The 22,110-nt window shown below is 37.7% G+C and overlaps 1 protein-coding gene across 3 annotated transcripts; it reads left to right on the top strand.

The window, feature by feature from the left end:
* The first annotated feature begins 3,653 nt into the window (after window positions 1-3,653).
* LOC127451548 (epidermal growth factor receptor kinase substrate 8-like protein 1) lies at window positions 3,654-20,384 on the top strand. Of its 3 annotated transcripts, none has more exons than XM_051716287.1 (15): window positions 3,654-3,757; window positions 5,785-5,878; window positions 6,027-6,085; window positions 7,199-7,340; window positions 7,633-7,721; window positions 7,870-7,944; window positions 8,198-8,343; window positions 9,015-9,150; window positions 9,265-9,296; window positions 9,384-9,492; window positions 11,887-12,024; window positions 16,535-16,664; window positions 17,224-17,389; window positions 17,681-17,813; window positions 20,073-20,384. In XM_051716287.1, the coding sequence occupies exons 2-15, from the start codon at window positions 5,785-5,787 to the stop codon at window positions 20,157-20,159; spliced, it is 1,536 nt and encodes a 511-aa protein (XP_051572247.1). In that variant the 5' UTR covers window positions 3,654-3,757; the 3' UTR covers window positions 20,160-20,384. The 3 variants fall into 3 exon arrangements, with proteins under 3 accessions (XP_051572247.1, XP_051572249.1, XP_051572248.1); XM_051716289.1 differs by lacking the exon at window positions 3,654-3,757 and adding an exon at window positions 6,356-6,665 and having other exon boundaries at window positions 5,792-5,878; XM_051716288.1 differs by lacking the exon at window positions 3,654-3,757 and having other exon boundaries at window positions 5,792-5,878; window positions 6,356-7,340.
* The last annotated feature ends 1,726 nt before the right edge of the window (window positions 20,385-22,110 follow it).

Below are 22,110 nucleotides of genomic sequence, written 5' to 3'. Positions count from 1 at the left end.
AGATAGAAAAAGCTCACATTGCAGGAGGATTAACAACAGCTGTAGAGTGCATTGTGCTGCTGGCTGAGTTGCTTGTGGAAACCCCCATCGGAGATACTTGCGGTTTTGGCTGCACAGATTTAAAGAGTTCTTCCGTGATAGAGGTGAGCTTGCACAGCTGTTGATGATAACTGGTAAGCATTGCTGCTTGTGCTGTAACAAGCTTGTGTAACTGTTGGAAGGCTGCTGGATCTAAAGTCTTCTGTAGCGAAGACGCCAGGGCAGTAATGTTAAGATCCATGTGCAGTTTAATAAATGTGTAAACAGTACAACAAAGTAGCAAATAAAAGGGTAAACGAAAAAGCAGGCAAGGGTTCGGTACACAGGAAGACAGTCCAAGAAAGGCAAACCAAGTAAATCTGAGAGACAGAGGGGTAATCCAGTATACAGGCAATAGGTCCAAAAACACACAAGCAGGCTGAAAAATATGTTGAACAGGCAGGAGTCAAAACTCAGGGAAAACAGGAATGGTAATAACACTCAGAACTGCAGACTAGGCAGAACACGACTTCACTCTGATTGCATGTAAACAGTGTACTTAAATAGACAGAGATAATGTGAAACAGATGGGTGAGTAATCAGTCTGAACGGAGGATTATGGGAAATGTAGTTCGTGAAGGAAGGGTTAGTACTCTGGAGATGGCGACCTCTGGCGGCATTCAGAAGAGATAGCAGGCTCTGCAGGTGTAACAGATACTGTGTCACCTATTCCTTAAAAAAGCATTATAAAGTGCTAATTTGTTACTCAAGAAAATGTTCGTATTATTAGAACAATTGAAAATGGTTGCGCTACCATGCGGAAATCACAATACAGTGGGGTTTTTCCCCATTTGTTGAGGTATTGAGTTCTTACATGTTGCTTTACACTTGCAAGTCAAAGTCTGGTTTTAAAAATAGGCAAAAAGAAACACATTTCTCCTGAAATTCTATTTTCTCCTAAAGTCTATTGTTTTAGAGAGATTAATGCTGTTCCATGCATTAATTTTTTGAAAAAAGAATCTCTAACTAGGATAGAGAGGGAAGTGGACGGCCAGATGCACAACAATAAGACAAGTAAATCACAGTCTCTAGTTTGAGAAACAGACTCCTCACAGGTCCTAAACTAGCAGCTTCTAAATGCCAAAGACCTGCATTGCTGCAAGAGGATTTTTGGGGTAAACAGAACATTTTAAGAATACAACATTTATTTAAATAGAAATAGCCATTTGTAACATTGTAAATGTCTCTAAATCATATCTAAACTACATAATGTGCATTGTGACTGGAACACATTCCTATTTCAGGTTTATTCTCATTCACGTTTGTCCAAGTATTTTGGCTATTAAGTTAACATACTGTTCAAAACTAATATAATGCAATATCATAGAGGAGGAAATTTATCCTCTATGATATTGCAGCAATTATTCAGATATGGAATGAGATTATTAAGCAAACTGTAATCAACTCCTACATGCCAACTAAATAAAATAAGGCAAAAATAAACATTTCACACAGTGTTTAGTGAGAGATGTGATTGATTCAAACACTAAAAGTGGTTGTTTTCTGTATATGTAGGCTAATGTTGTACTGCAGTTGTAATAATAAAATCTTATTTAACATTATGGTTATTTAACATATTGAGATATTATTATTAAGTAAATTGTAGCATTTGGCTACATTATGTTTTGTGATTTCTCATACCTTTTGAATAAGAGGGGCGAACAGTTACGGAATTTAACGCAGGAGTACTATGCCGAACTGATGTGGATTGATAGAAGCGGAGAGCCCGTCTGTGCGCACAATGGTGCGAGGAACTGGACAGTGGGGGTAAAAAATTATGTTCAGTGAAAAGTCAAAAGAAGATTGCAATGTATGCAATTGTAACTATATTAGATATTATTAATAAAACATGGGAACTCGTTGCGTGGGCATTTTTTGCCTCCATATTTTGAATTTCAGGGATATTTTTGTCAATTTCAGTGGCATTTTTGCCACGAGTCCCCGTTAATTTCCAATACTATTAGCATTATATCTTTCTAAGGTATTTAATAGTTTGTTTCAGACAGTATCAAGTAAACAAGATATCCCCACATATACTGTATGTCAAACTACATTGTGTTAATGTTTGACACAGTTAAAACATTGCCTACCTTAAAAACAAGTGAAGTTTGATCAGTGGTTAAACGTGTTCAGACGGTTCCCTCGTACCTGAATGAACGGCTCCTTTCCAGAATAAATGAAAAATGCAGAAAATCACACTATTACAGTTCTTGTATAGTGACAGGGCAGAAAGTCTTGAAGAAGCTAGAGAAGGGAGGACATCGCTGGCAGTTTATGCAAGCTGTGCTCATGATACTGTGCCCTGTGGGCTTCAGTCGAGCCACGCACAGCACATTTTAGTTTATAAACAGATTTAGCGCTTATAACTTTCTTCTTCCCAAAAACTTGTACTTGGTAATTGTGGTGAAAAATAACTAGCGAAGTTGAATATTTCATTTTAAATCAACTCAAGTAAAAGTAAAAGTACTATTATTTATTTACACTTAAACAAGTTGAAAAATTTGAAAAATGTACTCAAGTATTGTAATGAGAGTAGCTGTAATTTGTTACTTTCCACCTCTGCCTGTGAGTGACAAAGAGAGAATAGGAGAGAGAAAAATTTAGTGGTAGGGAGGGAGAACCAGAAGAGAGAGAGAGAGAGAGAGAGAGAGAGAGAGAGAGTGTGTGTGACAGATCTAGTCAAACAAGCCTAGCCTGAACATACTTACCAAACATACATGGTTCTTCCACCATAGAAGGTTTGTGGCTCTGTGAATGTTGGTGAATATACACTCACTTAACACTTTATTAGGAACACTGTGGTCCTAATAAAGTGCCCAATGTGATCTTCTGCTGTTGTAGCCCATCCGCCTCAAGGTTCGACATGTTGTGCATTCTGATATTCTATTCTGCTCACTACAATTTTGGTGGCTATCTTAGTTACCGTAGCCTTTCTGTCATCTGGCACCAGTCTGGCCATTCTCCGCTGACCTCTCTCATCAACAAAGCATTTCCGTCCACAGAACTGCTGCTCTCTGGATGTTTTTTGCTTTTGGCTCCATTCTGAGCAAACTCTAGGGACTGTTGTGCTTGAAAATCCCAGGAGATCAGCAGTTACAGAAATACTCAAGCCAGCCAGTCTGGCACAAACAATCACGCCACGGTTAAAATGACTGAGATAAATTTTTTCCCTATTCTGATGGTTGATGTGAACATTAACTGAATCTCCTGACCCATATCTGAATGATTTTATGCATTGCACTTCTGCCACACTATTAGATGATTAGATAATCGCATGAATAAGTAGGTGTACAGTTGTACTTAATAAAGTGCTAAATGAGTGTATACTTTTGCACTTGTGTGTATATGTGAATAAAAGTGCTCTTATTACATGTATTTTATTTAAGATTTTAATATTTTGTTATTATTTTCTGTCAAAGAGTTCTAACTCTTATGTGCATTTCTCAGAGGTATGTCAAAGGAATGCAGTCATCAGGGAGTAAATTAACACACTTCCACCCAGGTTTCTATGCCCTTCACATCCTGAAACTCAGAAGAGACATAGAGAGAAAGAGAGAGAGAGAGAGAGAGAGAGAGGAAGTCCATGTTTGCGTCAAGTTAAACAGATTAACTTGCTTTTCTTGTTCTCGCATTTCTCTAAACAGAAGATTTGACAGGAGGTGCACACATCTAATGCGTGGTAAGACTGTCTTAAACCAGTCATTTAAGTCTTTATAATGTCATGCAAACTGAATTTGAACAGAATTTTTCTACTTTGTATTCATACTAGCAATTAGGCAACTGGTGATTTACATTATTTTATAATCAGAGGCAGAAATTAGTTGTGATGCACATCAGTGATGCATCAATGCTTTTCTCTAAAGGACTGAAAATGATTCACCTTTTCAAGCAATTATTTTGTGTCTGACTGTACGTGGTAGCTATTCTGTACAAATACTATCACAGTACAGTGTGAATGAAAACAAAACAGAAGAAATTTCTGCTAAAAATAGCAGCTGTCTTAGTAAATTCTGTCACTCCTCCAGTCTATGCACTGATTTAACAGAGGCAATACCTGTACTGGAGAAGGCCCTACTTTTTGAAATATTTCCCAAAAAGATTTCAGACTTGAGCTTTCTTTTTCTGTTGTTATTTTTTTTTTTCAATGGGATTCATCTTTAAACTTTAAGCAGAGGAGAGTTTTACTTGGAATTTACTTGGGTGAGTTGCAAAAGTTCTAATAATAATAATAAAAAAAAACCCTACTTACTTTGATAGATTTAAATTAGGATTGCAATTTCATCATGAAAAAAAAATTCCAATCAGTCTGTATACCAGCACTGGTGTGATCCCATGATCAATAGGCTTATTGACACACCTGATCAACCAAATATTCCGAGTTTGGTCCAGTTGGATGGTCACAAATGTGACTGAATGAAGCTGATTAAATAGATGTTGAGTAATGTATTGGTTATGTATGGAATGTCAACCCTCTTTATCCCAGATTCTTAAACTACTAATGAGTGAAACTCTCAAGAAATTCTGCCAAGACCAGATTTGCAAAAGCCATTCATTCACTTTGTTTGGTTCAATGCATGGCTAAAGAAAAAAAAACTCCAATCTTAACAGGCATGTCTTAATTATAGTTGTGGCTGCCCAAGTCCTAAGGCTTATTTTATTAAACCATGGAATTAGATTCACTCAGCCTTCTTGGCATTTTCTTCTCAGCCTGAGAAGCAAAAAAGAATCATACATATGTGTCAGCTCTGTCCATGGTTTGTCTTCTTGTTATTGTGAGTCACCAGTGTACAGTTGAACTAAATCAGTCCTGGCATTGACTTTTGGACAGAATAATAATAATAATTCCTTACATTTATATAGTGCTTTTCTAGGCACTCAAAGTGCTTTACATTGTAGAGGGGGACTCTCCTCAACCACCACCAGTGTGCAGCATCCACCTGGATGATGCATCGGCAGCCATAGTGCACCAATACACTCACCACACACCAGCTATTGATGGAGAGGAGAGTAGAGTGATGTAGCCAATTCAGGGATGGGGATTATTAGGAGTCCATGATTGATAATGGCCAATGTGGGGAATTTGACCAGGACACCGGGGTTACACCTCTACTCTTTACGAGAATTATCCTGGGATTTTTAATGACCACAGGGAGTCAGGACCTTGGTTTAATGTCTCATCCGAAGGATGGTGCCTTTTTACAGTATAGTGTCTCTGTCACTATACTGGGGCATTAGGACCCACACAGACCACAGGGTGAGTACCCCCTGCTGGCTTCCCTAATACCTCTTCCAGCAGCAAACTTAGTTTTCCCCAGGATGCCTCCCATCCAGGTTCTGGCCAGGCTCAACTTTGCTTGGCTTAAGTGGGCAACCAGGCAAGAGCTGCAGGGTGATATGGCTGCTGAATGGAATGGAAGCCTTTGGTATTATAAAGAGCATAAGTATGCAGAGGTTAAGTTTGAGCAATTCTGAGGTTTCTAAAACAATTTTCTTGTCCCCACATTAAATGCTGATTTATAAATACAACATAAGGACTCAGTTAAGCTGTCAGACTGAGGTGATACAGTGCAGTGCAGGCAGAATATACTCCCAGAATCTCTGTTTAAGTCCATTGTCTATATGTTTCTGTGGTGCTTGTGAAAAGATCATAACACAATAACCATGTCTATATCCCCCTTTTCCTTTTTCATTCTTTCACTCTCTTAGATGGCGGCTCCTGCAGTTATCCCAAGAAAACACTCAAAGTATCTCAAAGTTGTAGTGCCTCCAAATGAAAAAACTGCCAACACTATTCCCACAGGTATTTATGCATGCATGTAAATTTTATGTCTGGATGTCTGTTTGAGTAAATATATACCTTGTGGCAATACATATCCATGACTATGTGCAAAAAGAACATTGTTAAATACATATAAATATGTCTCTCTTCTTCTTTGCTCATTGTGCAGTAAATGGAGGAGACAGAGTGAAAACAGATACACATCTGATCCATAGAGAGAGAGAAGTTGTAAGTGTGAATACTACATGAAATATTGAATGTTGGATGAAGTATAGACTGTGCATAGACTATGTGGCGAGGAGGAGGGCCAGGCCAGGCCAGGCCGGGCTGTGAGGACGCACGCCCGGCCCTGAATAGGGCTAATCAGCCGGGAGGGGGAAAAAGACGAGCCGGAGGTGCCCGTTTGAGAGAGAGAGAGCCACATGCGGCCACTGTGTGTGTGTCTATGTGTTTGTGTTTAAGTTGATTTGAGTTAATATATGTTATTAAATGTTACAGTTACTGTTCAGTCGGTTCCCGCCTCCTCCTTGCCCACCTTACCCTGTTACATTGGTGCCAAAACACGGGAGGGAGGAGGGATGCGCTGTCGTGGAGTCCTCGCCACTGCCGTCCGCCAGGGGAGGAGCCGTGGCCGTCCGCCGGATGACGGAGGAGTCGCTGCCGACCACCGGGAGTCAGAAGAACCACTGACATCTGCCAGGAAGGGAAGGAGCCATTCTGTCTGCCAGGGGTCAGAGGACTCGCTGCCATCCGCCCAGTGAGGAGTGGCTATCGTCCACCAGAGGGCGGAGGTGTGGCTGAGGACCAGGTGACGGCGTGTCCAGGGACCGGCAAAAGAGTTTTTCTCTCTCGCTCCTCTATCTCTGTTGCCCTGCCTCGCTCTTTTCCTCTTCCCTCTCCCTCCCCTCATCTCTCCCAGGGCTCCAGAAAGGTGGGGAAGACCTGCCAGAAGGGCAACACCCCCCCCCCCCCCCAGGATGGGAAGGGAGGGGAGGGGAGTACGTCATGTCGGAGGTTTCCCCAGCCTGAGTCAGGCGATGGAGGAGTGTGACGAGGAGGAGGGAGGGGCCAGGCTGTGGGGACACATGCCCGGCCCTGAATTTGGCTAATCAGCCGGGAGGTGGATAAAGACGAGCCGGAGTTGCCAGTTCGAGAGAGAGAGCCATATGCGGCTGCTGTGTGTGTCTGTGTGTTTGAGTTTAAGTTGATTTGAGATAATTTATGTTATTAAAACTTACATTGACTGTTCAGCTGGTTCCCGCCTCCTCCTTGCCCACCATTCCTTGTTACAGACTGTAAAAATGGAGCAGCATTGTAGTATTTTTCATCTCTCTATGTCAGGAGTTGGTGAATCACTGTTTTGCTGATGTGGAGCATTTTATGGCAAGACTGCAGCAGACGGCAGAGGCTCAGAGCGCTCTAGCGCAACGAAGCAAGAAAAAGAGTCACAAGAAGAGCAGCAAGAAGAAGAAAGAGCCGGATGGTGAGAGATGTCCTCATTAACATGCCATTGACCTCCATACTTCACAAGCCTAGCCAAGAGTTTCAGAAACATCTTTTAAAAAACTCAAACTGTTCATTCTGCTCCTGTAATTTAAATGGACAAGCGGTACTAGGACGCTTCACTGTTGTATCACTCAGCTTGTCTGTGTTCTCAGCATTCCAGACAGGCATCTTTGCATTGCTGCGTTGATTACATTTTAGCTGACGGATGGCAATGAACAAAATAACATCTTAACAACTTATTACAAAATATTACAAATCTGTGTTCATAGATGATGTTCTGACACAAAAGGCAGCCCCTCCGTCGGAACAAGAGTTTGTGGATATTTTTCAGAAGATTAAATATTCTCTTTGTCTATTGGTAAGGTGAATACTTTTGGCAATCTAATAAAGCTAGCCTTTTTAGATCATGACTTTTCTTTCTGTAGCTGTCTGGCCACCTCTCACTGCCTCTTCCATTTCTTTGTCTCCTTGTTCGCATGTTTGAACAATATATGTGTTTGGTGTAGGACCGGCTGAAGACAGAAATATCAGAGCCCACCTCAGAAGAGCTCTTGCACCATGTCTTCATTCCTTTGGATTTGGTAAGAGTATTACACACAATTACACACAGAAACAAGATGCCCCACGTGCACACGCACACATACACACAGACAGAGAAAGAGAGAGATATTGACATGCATAACTAAAAATCTATTAGTCACCTAACTTTAGGATTGGTAGCATAAGTTGAACATTGACCCTTAATTTAGAGGACAACAGAGAATGTTTCCACAAAATAAGGACATTTTGTAAGCACCTTATGGTTTATATGATTTGTTGTTGTGTGTTCACCAGATGGTGAAGACCACAGGTCCTAAGTTGGCAGCAACAGTCTCCAGCCCCGCTTTTACTAGTGGAGCAATCTCACTAGTACAGAACAACCTTAATGACAAAGAGAAACCACTCTGGACCTCACTTGGGCCTTACTGGAATCTGCCATAGTCAGCAATATATCTTAATTATCAATTCTATTTTTGGAAATAATGCTTCTAGAATACATAAATACAAGAATACACAAGTAAAAAAAAGTATAACAAGTAAATTGGCAATTCTGTTTGGCAATTCCGCTAGTTTTGCAGAAACACAAAAACGTATTGCACACTTTACCTTAAAAAACAAAACAATCCTCAGAATCAAGACCTTTACTGCAACATTAAAGTGATAGTACACCCAAAAAATGAAAATTATGTCAACATTTACTTCCCCCATGTTGTTCCGTATGACTTTCTTTCTTCAGTGGAACACAAAAAGAAAATGTAAGGCAGAATGTTAGCCTCAGTCACCATTCTTGTATTGTGTGGAAAAAGATCCAATGAGCATGAATGGGGACTGAGACTAACATTATGCCTAACATTTTCTATTGTGTTCCACTAGAGAAAGAAAGTCATACAGTAACGACATGAAGGTGAATAAATGATGACAATATTTTTATTTTTGAGTTAACTATTCCTTTAACATTCTCCATTTTGCCTCTATAAATCCTGATGTATGTTGTGCTAAAATAAAACTAAACCATTACAATAATTAACACATTAAGATTAGATTAAAGTCTAAATTGGTTTTAGGCAATCTGTATAAGATTAACCCCTGTGCGCATTTGTATGTGTGTCAGCTCTCAACTCAGTGAAACTGTGCCTCAATACACTCCTGTCTTTCTGGATGGTTGGCAGCCTAAGGCTGTAGATCCATATGGACAACTAATCGAGGATCCCATAGAGTCACAGCACAAACATGAAGCCCTTATACAGGTATGAGACATCACCTCTCTCTCTCACACACACACACACACAGAGAGATAAATGCAAACACAGAACAAATCCCTTTCACCTTCTTCCTTTCTCTTTCCACATGTAATGGATCAGGCGCAAGTAGATACTCACCAGGAACATGAAGGGTTTGTATTGACCACTCACCCTCTGTGTGTGTCTATAATGCCTTTGTGGTGGCACTTTGTCTTACTGTATCCATGTTTATGATGTAGGATGGAAAACTCAATGCCTCCTCAAGAAGAAAGGTTGTACCGTTGCAGTTATGACTTTGTGGCACGAAACAATAGCGAGCTCTCAGTACTACAGGGAGAAACCCTGGAGGTACCTTGCACACTCACATTTGTACATTTACTTGTACTCAGAGTGGTCTTTAAGAGTGGTTCTCAACTAGTAGGCTACACCCCAGGTCTTTTCTGATAGGGCTGTGAACAGCAGGAAAAAAACAATGCTAAACGCAAATAATAAAATGAAAATAACCATTTAATCGTATTTAGTTAGGACAGCAAAATAAAAAGGTTTATCAACTTTTAAAAGGGAGGAGAATAATGTCCTCCATATCTTTTGTTGTTGACGTGTATCCAATCACACTCCAGGAAATTTAGGCAGGTGCTAATATGGACAAAACTATGCAAGTTCAAAGAAAATGTGACCCAGACTACATTACATTTGGGTTTACTTGCAACGGGGGTTAACATGGTTTATGCCAACCAATTTATGTTTTGTCTGGTGAATTATTGACTGCAGATAACAAGAAACGAAATTCAAGAGACATTTAGAAACCAAACACAATGAGTCCTATGAACTATAAGTACTAATTACTAAACTAAGACAATGTATTAAAAAATTATAAAATAATTATACATTTCAAAGTTTAATTTTAAGGAAGCTTATTTATGATAAACAATTTTGTTAACGTGTTGGATCGCCACTTGTATCCAATGTAAAATTTGGTTCCTGAAGCAAAACCAGTTGAGAATGACTAGTCTATATCAGTGTTTCTCAACTTTGTTTTCCTTAAGTGCAATCAGTAAGGCTGCAGTACCCCTTCATCGGCACAAAACCAAAGTTGTGTACTAAAGACTATATCATTTAACAGTGTCATTATTATTAATGATAATAATCAATTATATTTCAGGTATTTTTTAGTTCTAATGTCCATTTTACTTTCACAGGAAAGAAATAGTCTCTTAGCTAATGCTTTTAAAGGGATTGTTCACCCAAAAATGAAAATTCAATCATCATTTACAATGCCATTCCTAATGTGTATGACTTTCTTCTGCAGAACACAAACTTTTTTAGATTTTTAGAATAATATCTCAGCTCTGTTTGTCCATACAATGCAAGTGAATGGGTACCAACATTTTGAAGCTCCAAAATGCGCATAGAGGCAGCATAAAAGTAATCCATATGACTCTAGTGGTTAAATTAATATATTAATAAGCGATATGATAGGTGTGGGTGAGAAGCAGATCAATATTTAAGTCCTTTTTTTACTATAAATTCTCCTCCCTGCCCAGTAGGTGGCGATAATGCATGAAGAATGTGAATCACCAAAAACAAAAGAAGAAAAATGTGAAAGTGAAAGTAGAGAATGATAAAAAAGAAAGTAAAAAAGTACTTAAGTATTGATAATTTTTTCTCACCCACACTTATAATATCGCTTCTGAATATATGTATTTAACCACTGGAGTCTTATGGATTACTTTTACGCTGCCTTTATGTCCTTTTGGAGTTTACATTTTTTTGGTCACCATTCAATTGCACTGTATGGACCTACAGAGCAGAGACATTCCTCTAAAAATCTTTGTTTGCATTCAGTCATTTCTTTTTTTTTTTTTTTTTTTTTTTTTTGAGTTAACTATCCCTTTAAGTATACAGGGGACCTTCTAACTTGATACATTTCAAAATAAATGATTAATTTAAAAACAATTATTTCATCAGTAGTTTTTAATAATTTTGTAATAAGCTTTTTAAAGATTCCATGTATTCCATCAATAATCATGATGTCTTGGAATTTCATATATTATATTGCATACATGTTTTACAACATATTTACTGTTTGGATGCATAATTTGTACTATTTACATACAAGTATTACATTGATTTGTAGAATAAGAGCTAAAACTCCACTGTCTCTTTAAGACTACGGGCAGTTCAGCCAGTGAGAGCGTAATTAACGAGAGAGAATGTGCACAAATTTCTTTAGCGCATTCCTGCTATTTTTATTTGAATTAATGTTTCTTTTTTGTTGTTTTTGATCAACAAACTGTAAAGAACAGAAAGTGTATTAAAAGAGACATTATCCCATGGCAAATGGATTGCATGGCTCTCATCTTTTGACACACATTACACCTATCAAATCACACCAAACTTTTACTCTCAACACGCAGTGGAAAGATCTCGGTGCCAAACTTTGCATAGAGTAAAAGATTGATATCGGAACTGTTCAAATAAAGATCACAATTAAATGGATATTTTTACCCATCCCTAATTTTCTATTTTTATTTTAAGCCATACATGTCATTTTGTTAGATTCAACATCCAATTCTTTTTGCGTACCCCCTGGAACCTGCTGGTACACGTACCCCCGGTTGGGAATCACTTGTCTATATTATACACATAAAAGTGTTGTTTGATTCTCTTTTACACATGCACCCAGTTTCTAAACTATCTGCACATTTCTTCTAATTTTTACTCTCTCTGTGTCTCTCTCAGGTGTTAGAGTCATCTAAGCGATGGTGGAAATGTAGGAATAATTACGGCCAAATTGGTTTCATTCCATATAATATCCTTGAGCCGAACAATCACACAGAAGTTGACTCCTCTAACGTAGTAATGCGGCATCAGTCTATGGTAAAGGAATCATTCTCTCTCACGCACATAGAAACACATAACACACATACTACATGCTAGGGCTGGGCGATACATCGAATACCCACGATATAATTACCAGTGTTGGGCGAGCTGCTCAAAAAATGTAGCAAGCTAAGCTACAAACTACTCAACAGAAAAATTTGTTAAGCTAAGCTAAAAGCTACACTTCAGAGAAAGTACCAAGTTACACTACAAGCTACACGCCAAAAGTAGCTTGCTGCATTTAAGCTACTTCATATTTTTTTTCAACCACAGATGCACGGAGCATACAGTCATAGATAAAGCATCTAAAAACATATTCACATGATGTTTATCAAAGCCTTGGTACAGTATATTATAGTTTAGTGCAATACAGTATACAAGTATACAGTATGGTGCAATATGTACTGTTATGTGCACATAAAAAAACAACAGCAAAAACATGTAAATTCATATTTAGACATGCTACTTATACAAACCTATGTGTTCAACATTTAAAGTCACTATTTTTACATTTTATTTTTCAGATTTAGACTACTACCTCTACAAACCCATACGTATTTAAACATAATTTCATTTGCACATTCCTGTATAAAGTCTCTGCGTACATACAGTATACTATTCATCCATATATTCATCTATACAGTACAGAAATACAGGCAGCTAGACACAGAATTACAGGATCAGTCATCAGAGGCCAAATTTCTTGTGTGTGTGTCAGAGTGAGCACATCTGGGCATTAACAATGTGATTTCTGATGGTATCAGATGGTAATACCATGCTAGTTTGATATACAATTACCATATATATGTACCATTCTATATTTGCATGGTGCTTCAAAGTACTTCAAAGAATACCATGTTACTACCATGGTAAATTGATATATGATTACCATATTCATATCCTATTTTATTTACATGGTGCTTCAAGGTAATTAAAAAAATACCATGGTACTTCGCTATATGATTACCATATTCATATAGCCTACCATTGTATTAACATAGTGCGTCCAGGTAATGGTACATGTCCAAGAAACTTGGTATAGCCATGGTACTTTTTTATGTGTTTTCATGTAGGCTAATACGTGTTTTGATACTCATTTGGTTGGAAAATATATTTACTTGAAGAAGTCGTTTACAAGCTGAAAATGTGTTGAACTTTATAAAAGACCTTCTTCATCACTGGCAAACGATAGGACACATTTGCAGGTTTTGTTTCCATTGATTGTAGATCCATTACAACCAGCGTTATCTTTATTTACCGTATTATAAAATACTCCATGAGCAAGTGAGAGCACTCACAAATGATCCAGCAGCGCACGCGCAAGCTTTCTGAGGCATTCAGATTGAATCGTGAACTGATTCAGACTGCTTTCCAATCGCGTGTGACCAATTAATTTTAAAGAACTGACTCAGATGAGCGATTAATTTGTGATCGGACATCTTTAGTTTTGATTCAAAACTGCCGATTGTAAACACCGGGTACAAGGCATGATGTAGCGGCGTAGCTTTTCTCAGCGCTACGCTGCTACCTAGTCAAACAAATATAGCTTTGCTACTGAAAAGCTACTTGATTTAAAAACTAGCGAAGCTACCACCTCGCTACTCAGAAATGTAGTTAAGCTAATAGCTTTGCTATTTGTTGCAAAGCTACTGCCCATCACTGATAATAGCGATGATTTTGCTGATGATGTAAAATTCAACAATATATTGAATATCGCGATGATTTTAATGAGCCATTCATTTGGCCATTAAGTTTCATAGAGTGCATTAGTAGACTAATTTCACGATCCTTCAGGGCTGTATAATTCAAAAATCAAATCAAAATAACATAAAAATGGAGATATGATCATATGTGATTATTTAATTGCCAAAGGCTGCAATTAAAGACCAGGGGTGTAAAGTAATTGTAGTCAGCGTCTTTACTTGCTGAGCTACCCAGGCCCCCACAGATGAGGTTTTTAAGGTTAATTTTCTATGGAGATTAGAAATCAACAAAACCAACCTCCCTACCGTAAACCTTAAATCTAAACCTAAGCGATAGTGTCATAAAAACCAAATGTGAAATGAAAAACTATTTCTGTAGCAACCACTTCATTTTTTGGTGCTTCTATTACACTTTCGGCTCACGTGTCGTCTCGCATGCTCTTCAGGACTTGTACCCCGGCCCTTTGTATCACATATGCAACAAACTGAGCTTCCGCGCAATTTGATCACACTTAAACAAGTTTGTAAATGTAGTTGGTTATGTAATGCAAACATTAAAATGAGCCATGCACTATAGTAAAAGTGTTTATATGTCATGTTATATAACATTGTGTGAGGAAAGAGTGGAAAGTAAGTGTTAATGAACTGATAATCTGCTGTTTTATTCATGATTTGAGTGAAAGGGGATAAATGCCATTGTTGTTTTAGCGCCTCTAGTGTTTATTTCACCAGGAAATTGCAGTGTTACGTGCAACAGGCCACATAAAAATAATTTTGCAAAGATTTTGCATGTAACATGATTCTTTGACCAGGTTGTGAATGCCACTGGGGAAGAAATATGACAGTCGTCTGTGACGGTAAAAAGGTGACTTAACAAACCATTCGAATTTAACAACATCCTCTATCATACAATCTCCTCTCTTGATTTCATTCTAGCTAGGAAAAAAAGTTACTTTTTACTTTTTTAACACTAAGTACAATTTAATGTGAATACTTTTTTGCTTTCACTCAAGTATGTTTTTGACTAGATACTTGGACATTTAATTGAGTAAACTTTTCAGTATCCATACTTTCACTTAATTATAATTTCAGAGTACTTTCTACACTCCTGTTAAAGATAGATAAACATGGTCTGTGCGCTTCAGAATGAACCGGCGATGCGCTGATCTGTGTGCAGGCGCGGGGGCTCATGGGCTCGTGTTTGTAGCGCAGTTCATCTGCATTGTCAAGTTCTGCAGGTTCAAGCATTCAAGAAATTCCAAACATTTGTAACCGCTATAAAGTTATTATACAAATCTACAAATACAGAACAGTAAGGAGAGTTTGACAGCAGTTCACAAGATGCGAAACTCATAACTGTCAAACAAACATTGCGCTTTCCGTTTCATAATAAAAGCTCCTGGTGAAGGTGAAATAAGCACGACTGCACTTGCAATGTCTTCTTTGTCTTTTGTTTTTTGCCGATTCACATTCTATGTGCATATCGCCACCTACTGAACTGTAATGCAATCATGATTTATTTAGTTAATCTTTTCCTTTAACCTTCCATTCTTTTGTTTTTCTTCTCTCCCTGCTTTCTTACACAGCTCCCTTAAAATAAAGATGCTTTGTCCCCACTCTAGTTCAATCAAGACCCCATGATTCAGATGGCGCTGCATGTTCAGCTCCTCCATCCTCCACACAGAACCCCTCATAATCCTAAAAGTGTGGAATAGCATTATTAATCTAGTCTATATTAAATGATTTTATTCAAACCTGTACAATTTATGTACTGCATCAAAATCCTGTACCCTACTTGATCCCTATTATACTCCCAACCCCCCCAAAAAATCTAAATCCTTATCTTTTTGACCTTTTTTATTTAAATATAATATTAAATCTCTTCTCTCCTCTTCATACCTACTACATTCAAATATTACATGTTCAACTGTTTCTTTTCCTCCACAATACTCACATAAACCGTTTTCATGTACTCCAATTATATACAGTGATGAATTCAAACCTAAATGCCCAGGTCTTAACCTAGTTATTATAACCTCTTCTTTCCTATTTCTTCTACAAATATTCCTTTTACTATCTACCATTTTTTTTAATCTTATATAAATGTCTACCCTTACAATCATTATTCCAAACCTCTCGCCATTCTTTAACAATATTTTTCCTTATCACTTGCAGTGTCAAAATAAAAACCCCAGTTTAGGGTGAAGTAAATAGGACAGAAATATATTAATTTATCTTTTAAAAATCTTATCCTGAAAACAGTAATAATTCAGTAGTATATTATAATAATAAACTTGACTGGGTTCCACAGTAATAATCTAGTACAAAGCAATATTCATCTGGTTTCCAAAAAAAAAATAAGTGAAGTCGTTTCTGCACACTTTGTTCATTCACAAAGAATCTTTTTTAGTAAAAATAGGCTATATGAAGGTAAATAAGATTTTTATTAAGCTTCCATATATGATTGTATGTTAAATATAAGTATAAATGTGCAAATCAATTAAAATTATTACATTTTACTTGTGATGATTTAGTGAAAAACTGTTGGAAACATGCCATCATTACTACATGGCTACAGTGGCTGTTAAGATGAAATTATGGTTCCTCTGATTAAAAAATAAAAAAATAAAAAAACACTTTTATGCTATTTCAGTGCAAAAACATAATTATCGAGATATATATATATATCGAATATTGTCAATTTGCTGAAAAATATCGAGATTTAAATTCTAAAGCCATATTGCTCAGCCCTACTACATGCTCACTGCCTCATTTACAAACTAATTCCCATCATATTTTTGTAGAAAGCTCCTATCTCTCCCCCGAGAGGTGGAAGATTCTCCTATGTTGCACCCAATCACTCAGGTGGAAGTGCAATCCACCTTGATCCCCGCCCTCACAGTATGCCATCAATTAGTGACAATGGAGACAGAGGTAATATTTCTTACTGCATTACTTGTTAATTAGTGACTTCTAAACGTTTAACAGATGCCTTTTATTCAAAGTATTATTAAAGGGACAGTGCTCCTGGAGCAACTGTAAATTATGTACCTTGATAGAGTGGGATGGATTATCTTACAACCCTGCATATTGTCATCCAAGAAATAATTGCTCTGTTTTCATAAGCATCTGACTGCTTTTTCTCCAATATTATTGATTTTTTGTTGATTTTGACGGGCCAAATGCATTCTACAATCAAACTCCTAAACTGTGCCAGTTTCATGTCTCTCACAGCACTCCATGGCCTATCTCTTATCAGATCTCTTGTTAATCCATTTTTTTTTAATGTCCATTTATTTACTTATTTGGCAAGTAACTAGTAAGTAATAAGTGCAATAATACACAGTCAGCCAGTCAAACATTATCACATATTTTGCAATAATAACCTGCTGACAGTACTTTATCCGGATATAAAATTTGTCAATTCATATGTCATAAATGCACAATTTGTTTTCATTTTAATTTTAACTCTAATATTGGTGTGTGTTCACAGCAATAAAGGTGAACGATGAACTCATGCAGCGATTGGCCAATGGCAGAACAGCATCAACACGCCCAGTGGTAATTAATAAAGCAAATGAGACAACCACACCGCTGGACTATCACTCTCCTCCAGCTGAGGTTCAGGAGTGGCTCAGAGCCAAAGGCTTCAATGATTTGTGAGTAACATTTGGACATGAAGATCTTGAGGAGAAAGAAACTGTAATCTGTAGAACACAAAAGAAGATATTAAGTAGAAGGCTGGCCTCAGTCACAGTTCACTTTCATTGTACGGGAAAAAAAGATGCATAGTGACTGAGGCTAACACTCTGCACAATATCTCCTTTTTTGTTCCATGGAAAAAAGAAAGTAATATGGTGTTTGCAACATCACGAGGGTCAGTAAATGATGACAGAATTTTCATATTTGGGTGAACTATTGTTTTTTTCTTGTTTTTATCTCTGTCTCAGCACTGTGCAGAGTCTGGGTGTCCTAACAGGAGCTCAGCTCTTCTCTCTGAATAAAGAGGAGCTGCGTGCTGTTTCTCCAGAGGAGGGCATTAGAGTCTACAGCCAGATCATGGTGCAGAAAGCCCTGCTGGAGGTATATCATTCACTCACATTCCTCTCATACCTCACCTTATACCATCATGCTGAAATTCTGCTTTCCCCCTAAAGCAGTTTCAGTTGTCATGGCCCCAATCATTTAACAAGAACAGTCTGTCAATCTGCTGGGGTTGTTTAGCCAACAACATTGATATGAAACCATCAGTATTACACTGTTAATTTAGTGCTGTTTAAACTTTGAATTCATATTTATGTAATTATAGAAGTACTGACCACATAGCCATTCCTGTTGTTTATTATGTTTGTGGTGTCTGTTGTGGTTGAGTTGAATTGCCCTCAATAATTACTCTTCCAGTTGCTGTAATTGCTGGATAAAATTTGTCCAGTATCATTTTATATTTTTATATGTCAGGTACCAATCCTTGGAATTAACAGATTTAAGCGATTATACTTATTGGAAATGTCTCCAATATGACAAAAGATTTAAATGTGAGATTTAAATGTGCCCCCTTGTAGAAGATCCCTTTGTGTATCATAGGAAACAGTACCGGGCTGCATTCCACTTCACTTTATAAATCCACTCACTAACTTCCCTAGGCACTTTCCCTCAGGGACATTTTTGGAAGTCTGTTCTCTAAGTGGGCGAGGGAAGTTTCTGCTGACAGACCCTCAACCCCTCAATTTTTTGACCGAGGGAGTGAGCCTTTACACATTCAGGCAGCTCCATATCCCAAAATGCAACTCGATTGTGACATCACAGCAGTTCACCCTTCACCAACCCCCTACCCACATTACTCTAGAGTGTGATAAAATGGAAAGCTATTTACAGATGTAAGTGAAGTTAGGTCAAATAAGCACTTTAGAAGAGTTATATTGAGATTTAACCACATATTACTTGTAGCTACCTTAAAGGGATAGTTCACCCAAAAATAAAAATTATCTCATCATTTACTCACCCTCATGCCATCCCAGATGTGTATGACTTTCTGTCTTCTGCTAAACACAAATGAAGATTTGTCCATACAATGCAAGTGAATGGTGGCCTGAACTTTGAAGGTCCAAGAAGAACATAAAGGCAGCATAAAAGTAATCCATAAGACTCCAGTGGTTTCATTCATATCATCGTTTTTAGAGCTGGCAAATGTAGTGCACTATCCAGACCGCTCTCTGGTGGTTTTCTTCTGGGCCAGTCTGAATAGTGCACTGAAGGAACTCATGCCTCTGGCTGATCCTCACTGGACGCTCGGCGATTATGTGGAGAAGGCTCTGGAATTTAGCGGTTCCCCTTATACAGTGGATTATGGCAGGAACCCCTGCTCTGCTCTGGTCTCCTGGCCGTCCGTCTGATCTGCTCTGGTCTCCCTGGTCTCCTGGACGTCTGCCTGATCTGCTCTGGTCTCCCTGGTCTCCTGGCCATCCGCCAGATCTGCTCTGGTCTCCTTGGTCTCCTGGCCACCCGCCTGATCTGCTCTGGTCTGGTCTCCCTGGTCTCCTGGCCATCCGCCAGATCTGCTCTGGTCTCCCTGGTCTCCTGGCCATCTGCCAGATCTGCTCTGGTCTCCTTGGTCTCCTGGCCACCCGCCTGATCTGCTCTGGTCTACTTGGTCCTCCAAGCCTGCAGTGTCGCCCTGGCTCTCCATCCTTCCGGCTCTGCCTTGGTTTCAAGCCTCCATGACTTTGCCTTGTTCCTCTGCTCCCCTTGTGCCCCCTTGAACTACTTGTTTTCCCCCACACCCCATGGACAATTTGTTTTTGTTTTGTTTTTTGGAGTGTCTGGAATCCACTCCTTAAAAGGGGGGCTCTGTCACATATTCCCTGTTTTTTCTCTTGATTTATGTTGAAATTCTGGTTTAGTTCCCTGTTCCTGTTTCCTGTTAGTTTTGTAGTCCTTTTGTAGTTTCTTTTCATGATTGGTTTTCCCCTGATTGTTTCCCCAGGTGTTCCTCATTCCCTTGTTTTCCCCTGGTTTCTTTGTCAGTCTTCATCTGTATTATGCTGTGCTTTGTTCCCTGTGTTTTGTTTCATTATGTTCTGAGTTACCTGGTTTACCTTTTATTTTATTAAAAAGTCACAGTGGCAATAAACGTTATGCCACAAATGCTGTCGATTGAGCTTAACTTGTTAACATTCTTTCATTTCTGGCCTGGAAATCACAATGTTGAAATTCTCAGATATTTGATTATCCATGACCCTGGATTTAATGATGATTTGGTGGTCAGGAATTATTGTCTTGAAACATCTATGACATAACTGCAAGAATTCTCTTCACATCTGTACTGTCATTGCTCTGTCTCAGGATGTGCAGAAGGCCACTGAGTTGGAGGCCATCATGAAGAAACAGAAGATGAAAGTTGATTTGAAAGCAGAAGATGGAGACTTTTAATCAAACTCCAGTTCTCTCATTCACTCACTTATTCAGACAAACACATTTGTTACTGCTTTAATAGATGGGTGCGGCATGAATCAAAATCTTGTTTACCATCATGATCTTTGTTGTTTTTAATCTCATTGATAGAATATATATTTCATCATTACTGCTTAACCTGTCATATAGACAACAAACCCTGTATATTCCTTTATGATTTGTTGTTTATTAATTAAAAAAACACTGATATTAATAATATTGTAATTGTATTTATATTTTATCAATATTACTATTTAAAATAAATATAGAACAATTGTAAATGACAACTAGTTATGACTTCTAAAAAGATACATATGATATGCCAATATCTGGTTTAGTAGTTTTCTATGGTCTTGGCTGCAGTATGCAGAGTGTGAACTGTACACAGCATTCTACATGCATAGAATATCCAATGTGCAGTATACATCCAGGAAGCTCTAGTATACAACCAGAATGCACTGCACTGGGTACTTTATCCCACAATGCAATGTGCTCGATTTGACCTGCCATTTCCAGTATGATGAGTAAACCGGAAGCAATGTCAATTGTGATTTTAACCCTTAAATGCATGGGAATTTCACCAAACACTCTTACTGTACATATTCGGGTCTTTATAGACCCAGCACTTATATCTATCACATGGATCTACAAAATGCCCAGATAGTGTCAAATCTTCAAGACAATTAGAAAATAATAGAATATACTATATTTTGATGTTTTATTTTCCATATATCAATGAGAAACTGTAACAAATCAGGACAAGTCTAGAACAGGATTCATTATATTCACACTGAAATTTCCTGAGATACACATAAAAGCTACACAAGTATTTTCTCATTCACTTATTGAGTCTAAATAGATTTCAGTAGAACACCCAAATGACAATAGTCAGGGTTGGGGAGTAACGAAATACAAGTAACGGGAATACGTATTTAAAATACAAAATATAAGTAACTGTATTCCACTACAGTTTCAATTTAAATCATTGGTAATTAGAATACAGTTACATTCAAAAAGTATTTTGATTACTGAGGAGATTACTTTGTATGTTATTGTCATTTGTTTCATTTAATATTTAGTCCTTTCAGATGGAAAACATTTATACATATAAATGATGCGATCCAAAGTGCATTTGAACAGCAGTGAAACACTTTCTTATGAAGTGTCACATTCATACGTGCAGACAGAGAAGTAAGTTTTGAAGTAAGTTTAGAGCAGAAGAAATAGAAATAAACCTTGTGTAAATTGTCAGCTTTACGCTAAGCTAAAATGCTATTTCTAGCCATTTTACATACACGTTACCAGGCACGATCATATTTTTTTATGAAGAAAATTCTTGTTGGATCATAATTAATTTTTTCTAGTAAGACCTTTGATATTCGGGCAAAAATCGTATTCTTGATAATAATTTTTGTATTGTTTTCCTGTAAAAATATCTAAAAATCCTTAAAACAAGATCAGTTTGATTTATCTTGCTTTAGAAACAACACTGCATAAGATATTTAGAGAACGTATTTTTAACGTGTATTTTGTCTTACTGTACTGGCAGAGTTTTTATAGTCAAAACAAGTAAAAAAAATCTACCAGTGCTGAAGAAGTAATCCAAAGTATTTAGAATACGTTACTGACCTTGAGTTATCTAACGAAATACGTTACAAATTACATTTTACAGCATGTATTCTGTGATCTGTAGTGGAATACATTTCAAAAGTAACCCTCCCAACCCTGACAATAGTCATATCATACTGTTCATGTTTTGTACTTGCTATAGTTGACTTCCATGTTGTTTCTTCATCAAATAGCAATGTCAAATGTAAATCAAGTCAATCACTGAAACAACAGTGCCACCTTGAGTAAGAAATAACATGTAAAATATGGGTGCATGCATATGGAATACTGACAAATCACCATTGTTTTTAATTCAGTGTAC

This window comes from Myxocyprinus asiaticus, chromosome 14, assembly GCF_019703515.2.
Source record: "Myxocyprinus asiaticus isolate MX2 ecotype Aquarium Trade chromosome 14, UBuf_Myxa_2, whole genome shotgun sequence".
Lineage (NCBI taxonomy): Eukaryota > Metazoa > Chordata > Actinopteri > Cypriniformes > Catostomidae > Myxocyprinus > Myxocyprinus asiaticus.
Note: the sequence above shows the minus strand (reverse complement) of the source record. Positions and strands in the feature narration are given on the sequence as shown.

Excerpts from the sequence above, each read along its gene's own strand:
- LOC127451548 (XM_051716287.1), top strand. The coding sequence starts at position 5,785 with ATGGCGGCTCCTGCAGTTATCCCAAGAAAACACTCAAAGTATCTCAAA. Across the intron at positions 17,390-17,680 it reads GCCAAAGGCTTCAATGATTT|CACTGTGCAGAGTCTGGGTG; the intron begins GTGAGTAACATT and ends TCTCTGTCTCAG. Across the intron at positions 17,814-20,072 it reads TGCAGAAAGCCCTGCTGGAG|GATGTGCAGAAGGCCACTGA; the intron begins GTATATCATTCA and ends GCTCTGTCTCAG.